The sequence below is a fragment of the Calliopsis andreniformis genome, chromosome 4, assembly GCF_051401765.1.
Source record: "Calliopsis andreniformis isolate RMS-2024a chromosome 4, iyCalAndr_principal, whole genome shotgun sequence".
Taxonomy (NCBI): Eukaryota; Metazoa; Arthropoda; class Insecta; order Hymenoptera; family Andrenidae; genus Calliopsis; species Calliopsis andreniformis.
Genome location: NC_135065.1, coordinates 10,202,397 through 10,215,183, shown reverse-complemented (window position 1 = coordinate 10,215,183; position 12,787 = coordinate 10,202,397). Strand labels below are relative to the sequence as shown.

The window sequence follows — 12,787 nt, the reverse complement described above, 5'->3', positions numbered from 1 at the left end:
TTGAGAGTAGTGTGGAATGTATTGAGAAGTGGTGAGAAGTGTTGAGAGTAGTGTGGGATGTGTTGAGAAGTGGTGAGAAGTGTTGAGAGGTGTTGAGAAGTGTTGAGAGTAGTATGGGATGTGTTGAGAGGCATTAAGAATTGTTGAGAGTTGTGCTGGAATGTGTTTAGAAGTGTTGTGATATGTTGGGAAGTGTTGAGAAGTAATTATTGTGAAGTGGTATAAGTAAAGGAAGGCACTAGATTTGTCAAGCAGTATTTATTAATTACGATATTAAGTACACGTGACATTTTATGATGCGTAGACGTAAAAAAAATCACATAAAAGTATATATATATATATACATATGTAATTAGCATACAGTTAAAACTTTATGCACACTCACAGTACTGTATTTAATTAAAAATTCGCGTCCCAGTCAGATAAATCTACTGGTGCTGCCGTGTAGTCGGGAGGACATCTGTCGAAATTCCTCAAGTCAAGATGACTTTTCACCTGAAAATAATTAGCTATATAACAAAACGTTGAACATTTTCACAACAGACACGCCCTATTTTCCACCTACCGTTGGTACAATAGGAGAAGGCATATTTTGCTTCTGCAACTCCCGCCAATTGAAACCATGAAACCATCTAAAGCAAATACGAATTATAGAAAAAGAAACACCTTTCTAAAACTTACCCATTAACTGGTACTCTAATAAACTCTCAGCTTGACTCACCTATGGCTGCGAATGTCAGCGACACCGTTTCGCAGATAACCGAGCCTCTTAATTGGATTATCCTGCAGCAAGGATTCAACGAAGTGCCTGGCACTATTCTTCACAAAATGTAGCCAAAGAGATTCATCGAATCCTTCAAGAATTCTTTCATATGTTTCCCTAAGATTAGCATTTTGGAAAGGCGTACGGCCTACCAGTAGCTCATAGGTGAGAACTCCCAATGCCCAATAATCAGCAGCCCTTTGTCATTTCAAATCCCTTATTCAATTTAATCAAACTCGATCACTTAGAAACGAATTCTTAAATTAAAATTACTCACTGGTTGTAGTCCTTGCTCTGAATGATCTCAGGGGCCATGTACTCTGGCGTTCCTATGAAAGTCTTGGTTCTGTGCGGCCCAATCCTCTTGCTGGACCCGAAGTCAGTCTGAAAGAAAGAGCTCATGTTCCTATCCTTCTATATGGAGAACACCCTGTAATTATTTATTCAGCGAAAACTGAGGTTACTTACAAGTTTGGCGTAGCCTCGACTGTCGATCACAATGTTCTCTGGCTTCAAGTCCCTGTAGACGATACCCAACGAGTGAATATGATGAAGACCTTCCACGATGCAGGCAATGATGAATGTGGCAGATGAGTTGTCGAATCGACCATTTCTATGCAAGGCTGTCCTCAAGTCCCCACCGAGACAGGCTTCCAGTAGGAAGTAGAGGAACCTTTTGTCTTTGAAGGTTCGATGCAATCTGGAAAGGAAACAGAGAAGTTGTATACTTGTTCATTTATTTTAAATTATACTTTTCTTCTTCCTGTCTCATAGTAACCTGCAGACGAAGGGCGAGTGGCACAGCCTCAGATTATTCTTCTCGCTGTAGACCATCTTCTGGAGGCCTCCTTGAGTGATCAAATACTTCTTCATCTTCTTCCTAGCGAAGCTAACATTGGGTATGGATTTAACGACCACCAGCTCCACTCTACCATAGCCACCCTCTCCTAACGTTCCCTCTATCTCCAAATCAGACAGAGATAGTTTCTTGAAATTTTCTTCCCAGTCTTCATATTCACCAACCTCTTGGTACTCGTGCCAGTTCCTATTCTTAATCGACTCTAGTCCACCTAGATAATTCAGAAACGCTCTAAAACAAAATGGTCATAGCTTCTATAGAAGAACTCATTTATAGAGAATCCAGAGGAGACTTTTAGTTCAACTCACGATCTCTCGATAGTGTAACATTCAGCTCCAGGAGCCATCGCGATGACGTTGGCCTGCCTGTGACCTCCACTCACATTATACAGAGCCTTCTCACCAAAATAGTCGCCTTTATCAAGAATCATTAACTCCTGCTCCATCCCATTCGGTTTGTTCTTCGTTACCCTCACGCTGCCACCACTTACGATGTAAAATTTGTCGCCTCGATCTCCCTCTTGAATTATATACGAATTCGCGGTGTAAAACTCCTGAAGGAACATAGGAACCATTATTGAATATAGAATTCTAATGATTAGCAAGCAACTTTGCGACTCACCACCACTATCAGCTCACAAATCTTCACGAGAACCTCTTCTGACAGGTTCTTGAAAATTGGAATTTTACGGAGAAGCTGGAGGTGTTGTTTCAAGGACTCCTCGCTGCTCCTCAGCATTAGCGTCTGGAACGCGTGTCTATCTAGCACCCAGAGCTTTGCGTTGGTGATCACTGAAGAGTAATACGTACATTGAAAAATTAATTCATCTTAGGTGGGAGTTCATTTGCCTAATTTTTAAATAGGGAAAATTTTTTCACAAATATTACAATACCATTTCAATAAAATTCTATTAAGTAATATTAGAGAAGGTAAAATACCATTGACAGTGCATTGTCTCTTTATGTTATACAGCAGAGCCAGTTCTCCAAAGGCGACTCCAGGGCCAAAGCTTCCATGATAAATATTCCTCACGTAAATCTCGAACAGACCTTCCTCTGAGACGTACAGATGGCAACCTATGTTGATACAGTAATTGTAAATAGTAACTACTAACTATTAATTACTGATAATGAAACGCTTCCTGTACTCACCAATGTCACCCTCGAGGATGATTCGCGTGTTGGCGTTCACCTGCTTGGGATACATCGCTGATACCAGAGTCTCTACCTTCGACTCGTCCAGATTTCCCAGGAAACTGTTCTTGAGGATGGCGTTCTTGATGAGCTGCTTTGTTCTGCCATCGATAGCAAGACGAAATTACTACACTTTTCATGGGATATAAAAACTTGCTAACATAATTATATTCTCTTACTTTTCATCCTTCTTATGGACAGCGATCGGTGCATTAGAGGACACGTTCATGTCACCCACGACTGCATGTTTCCTCTGATTGGAGAAGGACCTCCAATATCCATCGTCATCGCGGTCATGGGAGCTAAAGAAGCGGAACTTGCCTCGGGATGTTTTTCTCAAGCACAGATAATGCATCTCGATGGTCTCCAGATGGACAGTGGAGTCGTCAATCGATGAAACATTCTATTATGACCCGTGTGGCTTAATAAATACTAATTGAATGCTACCATACACTTCTCTAAGCGATCGAGAAACTAGTATCACTGATCTACAGGTGACTGAAACTGTGCAATCAACTATTGCAATTAACGCGATTGGCATCCAATAGTATCGATCTTATCTTTAATGAATTGTAGCTTCATTTTATGAGCAAACAGATTTAATACTCTATGATAAAGACGATAGCATCGAAGGCTCCAGATCAGACGATGCGTTTTTTCCAAGGGCTATCTGATTCCTTATTGAATCATTGTTCCCTGCATAGTGAATGATAGTCCTTATCTCTAGAATACGTTCTAGAGTTTGTTAATACAGATAGAAACTTCAAAGGAAGGAAGCCAATGGAGTTAGGAAGTATAAATTTATTATCAGCAACAACAACAATCGTGGGAGTATCCTCTTGGCTCTACGAACATACGCCATACGAATTATTAATTACAGTCTAATCCTTACGATCTAAGTCAGTTAGTGTATAGGACAGGAATTTAAATAGGGAACTACTGCCTTGCAGAGATAACGCTAATCTTGTTATCGGTAGACCTTCGTTTAAAGATCAACTTTGAAAGAGTCTTTTTTCTATGCAATCGCAGAATATCTCTTATCGACCAATGGATAAAGTGCATGTCTTATAGTTTATTCACGTCAGAAGCTTGCGTCCCAGCCAGAGAACTCGTCTGGTGGGATACTGCGATCTGGTGGGTACCTTTCGAAGTTCCTTGTGTCTGTTGGGCTCCTCACCTGCGAGCATTAAAACAAAGATCATTGAAATGAGACCAAGAAGGCTTCAAGATTTCCAGTAATAGTAAGAGAAACTAGCTCACAGTTGGGACGATAGGTGCTGGCAGGGACAGTCTCTGCAGAGCCTGCCAATTGAACGAAGAGAACCACCTATAAAAATAGAATTATATAACATATTGAATTTGGAAATAACTTTAGAATAGGCTTATGTTCCCTAGAAACTCACTTGTGGTCACGAATGTCTTGGATCCCATTCCTCTGGTACCCAAGACGCTCCGAGGGACTCAGACGAAGGAGCTTCTTGATGATACTGCTAGCGTTTTTGCTCACGATGCTTGGTATCCCGACCACCTCGACACCTTTTAGAATTTTGTTGTAGGTTGTCATGTGGTCTGCTCCTCGGAAGGGAGGCTTGCCAACGAGGAGCTCGTGGGTGAGGATCCCTAGGGCCCAATAGTCCACCGCCCTGCAAATAGATTGATGGTCAGTGGAGTGAGAGGTGAGGTCATTTGTTCAAGAATATTTTGAGAGATGAAAGTGACGAAAAATCAAACACTTTTCTGAAGGAATTTAATTATATTTGAGAGATTCTACTTGCCTGTCATGTCCCTTGTTCAAAATAATCTCTGGCGCCACATATTCGGGCGTGCCAGCGAAGGTCCACGTCTTGGATGGTCCAATCTTTTTGCTGAAGCCGAAGTCAACCTATTATAACAGAGAAGGTGTTGCATCACGTCAACTCGAAATAAAACGAAATTCCTTCGTTCCTTAAACTTACTAGTTTCAAGTATCCACGAGTGTCCAGCATAAGGTTCTCTGGCTTCAGGTCTCTGTAGACAATATTCAGTGAATGCAGGTGGTCCAAAGCTTCCACCACACAGCCCACCATGAACTGTGCAGTTGCATCGTCGAAATACCGCCTCCTTTGAAGGGTGGTCCACACATCCCCTCCCAGACAGACTTCCATCAGAAAGTAGACGTACTTGGTGTCTTTGTATGTTTGGTACAGCCTAAATAGGAACACGATAATTGTATATAAATTATAAAGAAATTCTTCCTGTGTCTTTTTTGTTTCTTTTCTCTGGAGAATTTAGAAGATTGACTCTATCTTTAAATATTTTCTCAATGACACTAACTTGCATATAAATGGCGAGTCACAGGCCTGCATAATATGCTTCTCGTTCAGCACGTGCTCCTGCTGCTGCTGCTCGACCATCACCTTCTTCTTTAGCTTCTTCAGCGCGAAGCTCGTCTCAGGGTCCGTCTTCAGGGTGACCAGGTCAACACGCCCGAATCCTCCCACGCCTAAAGTGCCCCTGATTTCCAAATCCGTTAAGGTGACGTTGGAGTACTCGTTGGTCCATTTTTTAGGAGTCAGCGATCTCTTCTGTTTCTCGTACTCTGCCAGCCAGTCCTTGTTGCGAATCTCGTCGAGGCCGCCCAGATAATTCAAGAAGGAGCTTTAATCATATTTTTTCATTAAAAAAAATTAGTTAGACAGTGATGGTGGAGAGGATTTGTCAGTGGAAACTCACGATCGATCTAAAGTCAGACACTCGACGCCAGGTGCTAGAGCGATGGCGTTCGCGTGGCGACGATTCTCGCCCTCGTCGTCGTACAGAGCCTTCTCCCCGAAGTACTGACCCTTTCCTAGGACCACTAGCTCCTCTTCTCCACCGTATTCTGTGTCCTTTGTGATCCTCACGTTCCCACCACTGATAATGTAGAACTTCTCGCCCTTGTCTCCTTGACGAACTATCTTTTCTCCAGCGCGGAAGAATTCCTGAAAAACAAATACATTTTGCTGTAGTTAAGAAATATTAATAATTGTAGTCGAAAACTATTTAGTAAATAACTGAATTTTTTAAAGATACTTAATGAATTAATATATTTAATACTGTAAGCAAGGAAAGGAGGTACTTACCACGCGTATGAGGTCAGAGATCTTAGCCAGCAGATGATCCTTCGGCTCTGGCAGCTTCTGGAGGACGGAAACCTGTCGAAGGAATCGGACATTTCCCTCCAGCCTCTCCTGAGCTGTCTTCATCATTATGGTGAGGAACACTGACCTGTCTAGAACCCATACTTTTCCACCCTTCTTCACTGAAAGTCGAGTAAAAATTGATTAGTAATTTTCTAGAATAGAGGAACTTGTGGAAACACAAGATACTAGCTTCTATTGGTACTTGCCACTGATGGATCGAAGTCTCTTCGTGTTGTACAGCAGAGCGATCTCTCCAAAGGCGACGCAAGGCCCGAAGGTCCTCTGGAATTTGTTACCCTCATAGATATCGAACTCTCCCTCAGCGGATACGTAAAGATGTGACCCTGAAGAATGTATTAAAAATGATAGACTGCATCCTAGTCATATTACTTTCTTTAGAATTTAATAGACCCTCAATAATAATTCTGTAACTTACGTATCCTTTAATTTTATACAAAATTCAAAGTTCAAACTACTCAGAAGTTTTTCAGCATTACCTATGTCTCCTTCTCGAATCACCAAAGTGCTCGGCGGTATCTGTTTAGGGTACATAGCAGACACTAGAGCCTCCACCTGGTTCTCTTCAAGATTACCCAAGAATTCGTTCTCCAAAATGGCCCTTTTGATTTGCTTCTGACTCCTACATCCCAAAGAAACACATAGATAAATCTCAGTGCATCTGCTTTTAATTGTAATTTTTCTGTCTGAGAAACCACATACTTGGAGTCTTTCTCATACACAGGAGTGGGGGCAGAAAGTGGCGTGGGAGTCCTCCCAATGACTCCACCCCTGGGATTGCTCGCAGGCTGATCAGATCCATCAGAATTTCTGGATTCCTCCTGTTCATTTTCCTGATGCGTGGGAAGGTGATTGTGATTCTGTTTAGGTGGAGGGGGTGCTCTACTCTTCCCACTGGAGCTGAGGGGTGGGCCTGTCCCATTGGTCACTGCTGTGCCAGGTAGAGGTCGTATCTACAAGAGGCACAAATGGTCCCTTTCTCGAAATCTGAACACACGTAGATGACACTAAACAGATGATCTATTCTCTCAACAACTCACCACGCCATTAGTCAAATCAGGCTCCCCAGGCTGCCTGTAGCTAGTCACCACAGGGCTCTTCGTGTTTCCATTCTGTGAACCAATAATGTTTCTCTACCTCTCTCAAACTTTTTACAGAATCAACTTTACAGAACAAAAATCGCTTACTATACTTATACTGGAAACGCTGGACGACTCGTCATTGCCTGGCAGAGGGGTGAGATTAATACTGCCCCTCTGGCCCAGGATGCTTGGCTTTGGAAAACACGAGAACCTCATCATACTTTCCTCGTCCAGCTCATGTCGACAGCACACTCGTTTCGCCCCTGAAACCATGATCGCTATTTCCACCCTTATCCAGTATCGATTTCTCGGTCATTTTTTCAAATTATATTTCCTTAGCTGCACTTAGGCCATCAGTGGCAGCTAAAGAGGAGCCACAATATTTTTCGCCACTCTCCTCTTTTATCAGAGTCACGGAAGAGACCCAATACTGGCGAATCGTCACGTTAGCAGAGATAACGTCAGTTATCGCGGACCGATTACTTTATTGCGTCCTTTGATCGCGACGAATTTCACGAGCGAGCGCAAATATTTAACCGACGACTCGGTTCCTGGAATGGCTGCACTGATTGCTTGGATTAATTGTGACTCGTTTCGTGAGAGATTGCCGAGAATTGTGGACCTCTTTGCCCCTGGCAGATCGCAACCGAGGAGACATGGAGAACGGAAGTGGAGGCGCGAGCACGTGGCGCTTGCTCAGCTCTTGGTCACATGCTTTATGCTAATGACTCTGCACGATGTACCGTCATTGACGTTATAATATATTAGCACGTTCTCGTGGTGAGAATATTTCAGGCTGATCGGTTCGAGTTGAGAAAATTCACTGAATTCACTGAATTGGGAATTATGGAGAAGTAAAGATTTTTTAAAGTTAAATTTGTTATGCAAGGTCTACTCTGCTTTATGTGTCTTTAAAAGCTGCAGAAGTTTTGAAAGCTTGGCTATTATGTCTGAGTTTGAAAATTGGAACGAATTTCGTCTCAAGGAATAATTAAATGTGGATATTTCCATTTTTATATTCAAATAGAAAAAAGCAGTATCGAATGAGATATCTAGTATCAGAAAAATTTAAGGAAAAATATACTGGAAAACAGTGTACAGTAGAATTGAAAACAATTAATATTCTAAGCGCACTCTATTTGCAAGTAAAACGTGTTTTTTAAACGAATGAACAAACGAAAGTCTCTGTCTTTGTTCAGGTATCAGGGAAAGGACTTTGAACGTAGCCTTAGGAAACGACGTTAGTTTTCGACGTCCGCTTTGTAAATACTCTTGCGTAATCCGTATCGCTCGAAATAAAAACTATGATGTAGATTGATTTTATCGCGGAACGCGGTATCTGCCTGTTAGCATTCAGCAATGAAGGAATCCGCAGGCTGGTGAAACGCTAGACACTGGTCGAGTAATTTGAAACAGAACAAAGGCATAGTTGGCTCGCGATATTTGCGACAAACGAGGAAAGATCGACTGGAATATATACCTTTCTGACAGTTCCAATTTATTACTGTGTTTTTTCACTGTAGCCACGTCGATTCGATCGATGTTTCAGTGGAGAATGGATGCAGTTGTATCGAAGGATGAACACTGGCGGAAGAGACTGGAAATGATACTGGAAGCCTCGTTACTAATGAACACAGTGGGTTTATGCAGTATTAAAAGGGAGATAAGGGTGTTTGATTAGTTGTGCAAGGAGGATGTGCCCAAATGATATTTACTGCTGTTTGTGGAGCGAGTTGCAGCAACCTGGATACTTTTAGAAACAGTTTTAGAAACAGTGATTATCTCCTCGAGATGCATTGATGTTTGATGTTACCATAAGTGTTATCTTCGAAGACTATGTAATAATAAAAAGAAATGTCACCCACTGTGTGTATAATTGAATCTAGATAGACAGATTTTGTTGTCTGGCTCGGAGCTTTTTCTACTGATTTTTCTGTGTCTGACTCAGAGCTTATTCTACTGATTTCGCTGTGTATGACTTAATACACGTCTGCAGTAGAATAAGTCCCCAGTAAATTATGAATAACTATTATTTTCTAGCGCAATTCTTCATCTGTCAAACAAATTACTAATCTACAATTCTAAATCTAAATACGAAGAAAATTTAGCTGCGGCACGATCACGTTTCGACAACCATTTCCTGTTTCGTCGTGTGGCCACTAATTAAGTCTGAAGTAATAATTGAAGCCAGCGGCACATTTGTTTCCCCTTGTTCCTTTTTCCTGCTAATTTTCCCTCATTCTTCTCTCTTTCTTTACATAACCTGGCCGACGTTTCGTAATATTCGCTGCACAGTGTTGACACCACTCAATAAGCGGTCTTGTGACACGGAGAATTAGAAGCACGCGGATGGGCGATCACGATAAATTAGCGAAGAAGTGATCGTGAACCTCTTTCAGGCAATTGTTGGCCTCCATCGCGACGCCAATTGCCGAAGAATGGGATCACATTCGATGAATGCGTTGCTGCATTTGAATTACAATCGCCTTAGTTTTTTCCTTAAACGACTACCAGGATATTGGTACAAATTATCAGTTTTTTTCTGTCTGGAAGAATGCTCGCGAATAAATACCTTTTTCTGTGGAGTGTGGAGATTATTTCTTCATTCTTTTTATTGCAAGGACACGCCATGAAATGCAAGAATATCTGAAGCTCTTCATTCATTAACTTTCTAGTGAACTCTAGTACCTTTCTCTGAATCTATCAGTATTCTTAGACATCACTTTAAAAGTGTTTTTTATTCATCTGTTCCCTACAATTTTTAGTTTTTTTTTTTTTTTATTTCACTTTTATCTCTAAATTTCTACCTTCCAGACGATCGCCATTGTGCAGCTCTAGAGTTCGACAAGAAGAATTCCAAGAAGAATGTACATACTCTGAACAATTGAAGCCCCGTCAACGCCAGGTAATTAGCATACACGCTTTCGTCAACGTCACCGAATCATTGTCATAGGCTGTCGTTTGCGTTTAATCAGCCGGGCAGGTGTAATTAGCGCGATTGTAATTCGTAGACGCACGTGGTCTGGGATGGGCTTAGACGTCAACCGCGAATGCAGTTCAACTGGCCAAACACTTGAGACTTATTTTTAACCTCGGCCAATATTTTCGTCCCGTTATCGTGTTTGGTTTTCCTTTAATCGCGTTGTTTGCCTTGCTCGTTTTATCGCGACCGAATTCGCCGACAGGGGTGAAAAAAGACGAGGCTCTGTTAAAGGATGAATCGAAATCTGTCCGCGGTAAAGTACCAGGCAACGATGGTTTCAATGATAGAACGCGGGGAATTGCATTTGAGTCTTCTTTTAGTTTGTCAAGGTGGAATATCGTGACTCGTAGTTGTCAGGTGACTTTTAATCGCGCAATAGGACTACAGGATCGCCTTATTTATTAATTCGTCCTCATTTCCTTTTGCTTCTTGGAGGTACTTCATTTTTCCTAGCTTTCATAATTAATAGGAAATGAGTCACTCACTCATAAACTGATCCCAGTTATCTTGTATTTTGTATAAACTCGATACTTTTACCGATTCGTAAATCTACAATGAGATAATATTGTAGCAGAGAGATATTTGGTTTTTCGATTGTATGAACACGACTGTATTTAACTTGCCTGAAATTAAAGTGCAATCGACTTGTGACACATAAGGAGGTGAGATTATCTGAGGAACATGTGTGGATTGATAGGATTTCTTAGATAAGCGATCTTTGAGGCTGAAGTATATTTTGACTCGAATTTGTTTCTTTTTGGGTCTCGATTGAAATTCAAATACTCTCCAAGTGCGAAAGGAAATTTTGGGACTCACCTTTCAGATTGGATGCCTTTCGTGGGTCCTGTCACTAGCAGGTTCTTAGGATCTTTAGATGAAAGTGTGAAGAAATGATGGAACGATTACAGGATGAATGTAAATGCAACTTTTGGCAGTATAATGAGCTGCACTGCGCTAATTCACGTGCGAAACTGATGTCTCAAGTTCGAAAAAGACGGAGCAATCTTATCTATCTGATAACAAAAAGGCGCAGCGTCAACAAGCGAGAACACACACATCATATCTAGTCTTATTCTAGTTTCATTGAAAAGGGAGACCTTATTTCCATCTGTCTCTACATTCACAGAATCAAAAATTCAAGTATCGTGATCAAGACAAAATATAGATTCCTCTCACGAGATTATCATCGAGCTGCGAGGCCACTCTGCATTCTGCTATCAATGAGAAGGAATCGACCTCGGAACGCTAGCCTTACTCCACTTCGTTTCGTCACTGTTTCCTTGAGTATTTTCAAAGACAACAGAAAGCCAAGAGCAATAATTTGTTATTGAAAATGAACTGTCAATGAGTCACTTTTTCCATGTAACTTTGTACACTCGCCCGTACACTGTCCCCCTCATTTCCCTATTTTCTTATCTTCAATACGATGCCCCCTTATCATCGCCATTTTTATCGCCCGCTGAATGTCTTTCGTTTTTTACCAGCGAACCTAACAGACCTGCTTCATCACGGCTGAGTGGCACTTCTCAGCAGTTATTCAAATCTCCGAATTCTTAAATCCCAATGGGATTTAGAGGCTTTGCTTTACTTTGTATGAAGTGGGATTCCAAGAAGAGGAAGATTTATAAGGAATCTTGCTATTATTTAATTAGCGAAACCCACTTATCTTTATCGTGGATTTCCCCGTAATTTCAGTACCCACCTCGAAGTAAATGTTTCTAGTCATTGTGAGAAAAGGTTTAGAAAAATTATAAAAAAGATTTCGATATTTTTAAAAAATTATATTAAGACGACACACGCGAAGACTTGGATTTTTTATATCTGTGTATTTAATATGAAGAAGTCCTACAGAAAAATACTGAACGACGCGCCTCGAGGTCGCTATACTATCCCTTCGATATAAGCTCGCTGCTGTATTCAAGAAACCATGAAACTATTCAAGAAAAATCATTTCAATTTTGTCTTATCTTTGACAGAACTGTGCTACCACTAAGGTATACTTTCTCTCTATAATCTCGCGAGCCCCGAGCCTATATCAAGTTAACACTTCGCTCCTCAAGTGTCCTTCGATCCAATCTAATCCTCCACATCGCGTTCTCTCCGCCAGCGAACAGCCAACAACACTCCTCCACCGGAAGTACTCACGATTCCCAACTGCAGGTCCCTGGTTCTCTTCCAAAACTCTTTTCCTTCGCTCCAGAGAAGCACAACCTACCACAGCACCTCGCTCTCGAGATTCATCATCCGTCACCGTGCGCGATCGCCTGCTTACGTTAATTAGAAAGCCGATATCGACGGAAGTCACTGTCAGCACCGCGCTTTCATCTTCCACGTACACTCACAAAGGGAGAGCACACGAGTTACGTGTCACTGGCGTCGAAATTCTAGAGAAATCGACGACGAAACGAGCCGCTGGCTTCCGTGTGACATTTTCGCGAGAACGAAGAAAAAAATCGCTCGATGGATCGCGATCGACTGAACGATCCACGTGAGGGACTTTCGCTGACGCGTCCTATCGGCAGGCCGGCCTCAATGCCACTGGCAGAAAAACACGCGGCGCGTTTTCCACAGACGCTGCGATACCGCCGTGGGGGTATTGGTAATTATCGTCGTTTGGCACCTTATCCACCGAGGTTGCGTATCGTCGTGCTCCACGTGGATTGCGATCGATAGCGCCGAAACTGTTTCGGTGTGTACGTTTCCATTAGGCCGATCGCTGGCCACGCTT

General features: G+C 41.9%; 2 protein-coding genes across 4 annotated transcripts; both read right to left on the bottom strand.

The window, feature by feature from the left end:
* Positions 1-248: 248 nt before the first annotated feature.
* Positions 249-3,472, bottom strand: LOC143178640 (cGMP-dependent protein kinase 1). 2 transcript variants are annotated; one of them, XM_076377423.1, is made up of 11 exons: positions 2,995-3,472; positions 2,774-2,916; positions 2,561-2,698; positions 2,244-2,413; positions 1,931-2,175; positions 1,542-1,853; positions 1,232-1,463; positions 1,041-1,147; positions 722-961; positions 566-632; positions 249-509 (listed from the first exon to the last, which is right to left on the bottom strand). In XM_076377423.1, exons 1-11 carry the CDS (start codon positions 3,168-3,170, stop codon positions 492-494), a joined length of 1,848 nt encoding a protein of 615 aa, XP_076233538.1. In that variant the 5' UTR covers positions 3,171-3,472; the 3' UTR covers positions 249-491. The 2 variants fall into 2 exon arrangements, with proteins under 2 accessions (XP_076233538.1, XP_076233537.1); XM_076377422.1 differs by having other exon boundaries at positions 249-495.
* Positions 3,473-3,600: 128 nt separating this feature from the next.
* LOC143178639 (cGMP-dependent protein kinase 1) lies at positions 3,601-12,332 on the bottom strand. 2 transcript variants are annotated; one of them, XM_076377420.1, is made up of 14 exons: positions 12,205-12,332; positions 7,182-7,339; positions 7,035-7,106; positions 6,697-6,947; positions 6,474-6,616; positions 6,183-6,320; positions 5,917-6,095; positions 5,528-5,775; positions 5,129-5,452; positions 4,771-5,002; positions 4,591-4,697; positions 4,219-4,458; positions 4,076-4,142; positions 3,601-3,992 (listed from the first exon to the last, which is right to left on the bottom strand). In XM_076377420.1, the coding sequence occupies exons 2-14, from the start codon at positions 7,293-7,295 to the stop codon at positions 3,897-3,899; spliced, it is 2,211 nt and encodes a 736-aa protein (XP_076233535.1). In that variant the 5' UTR covers positions 7,296-7,339; positions 12,205-12,332; the 3' UTR covers positions 3,601-3,896. The 2 variants fall into 2 exon arrangements, with proteins under 2 accessions (XP_076233535.1, XP_076233536.1); XM_076377421.1 differs by lacking the exon at positions 12,205-12,332 and adding an exon at positions 8,557-8,697.
* Positions 12,333-12,787: the final 455 nt, after the last annotated feature.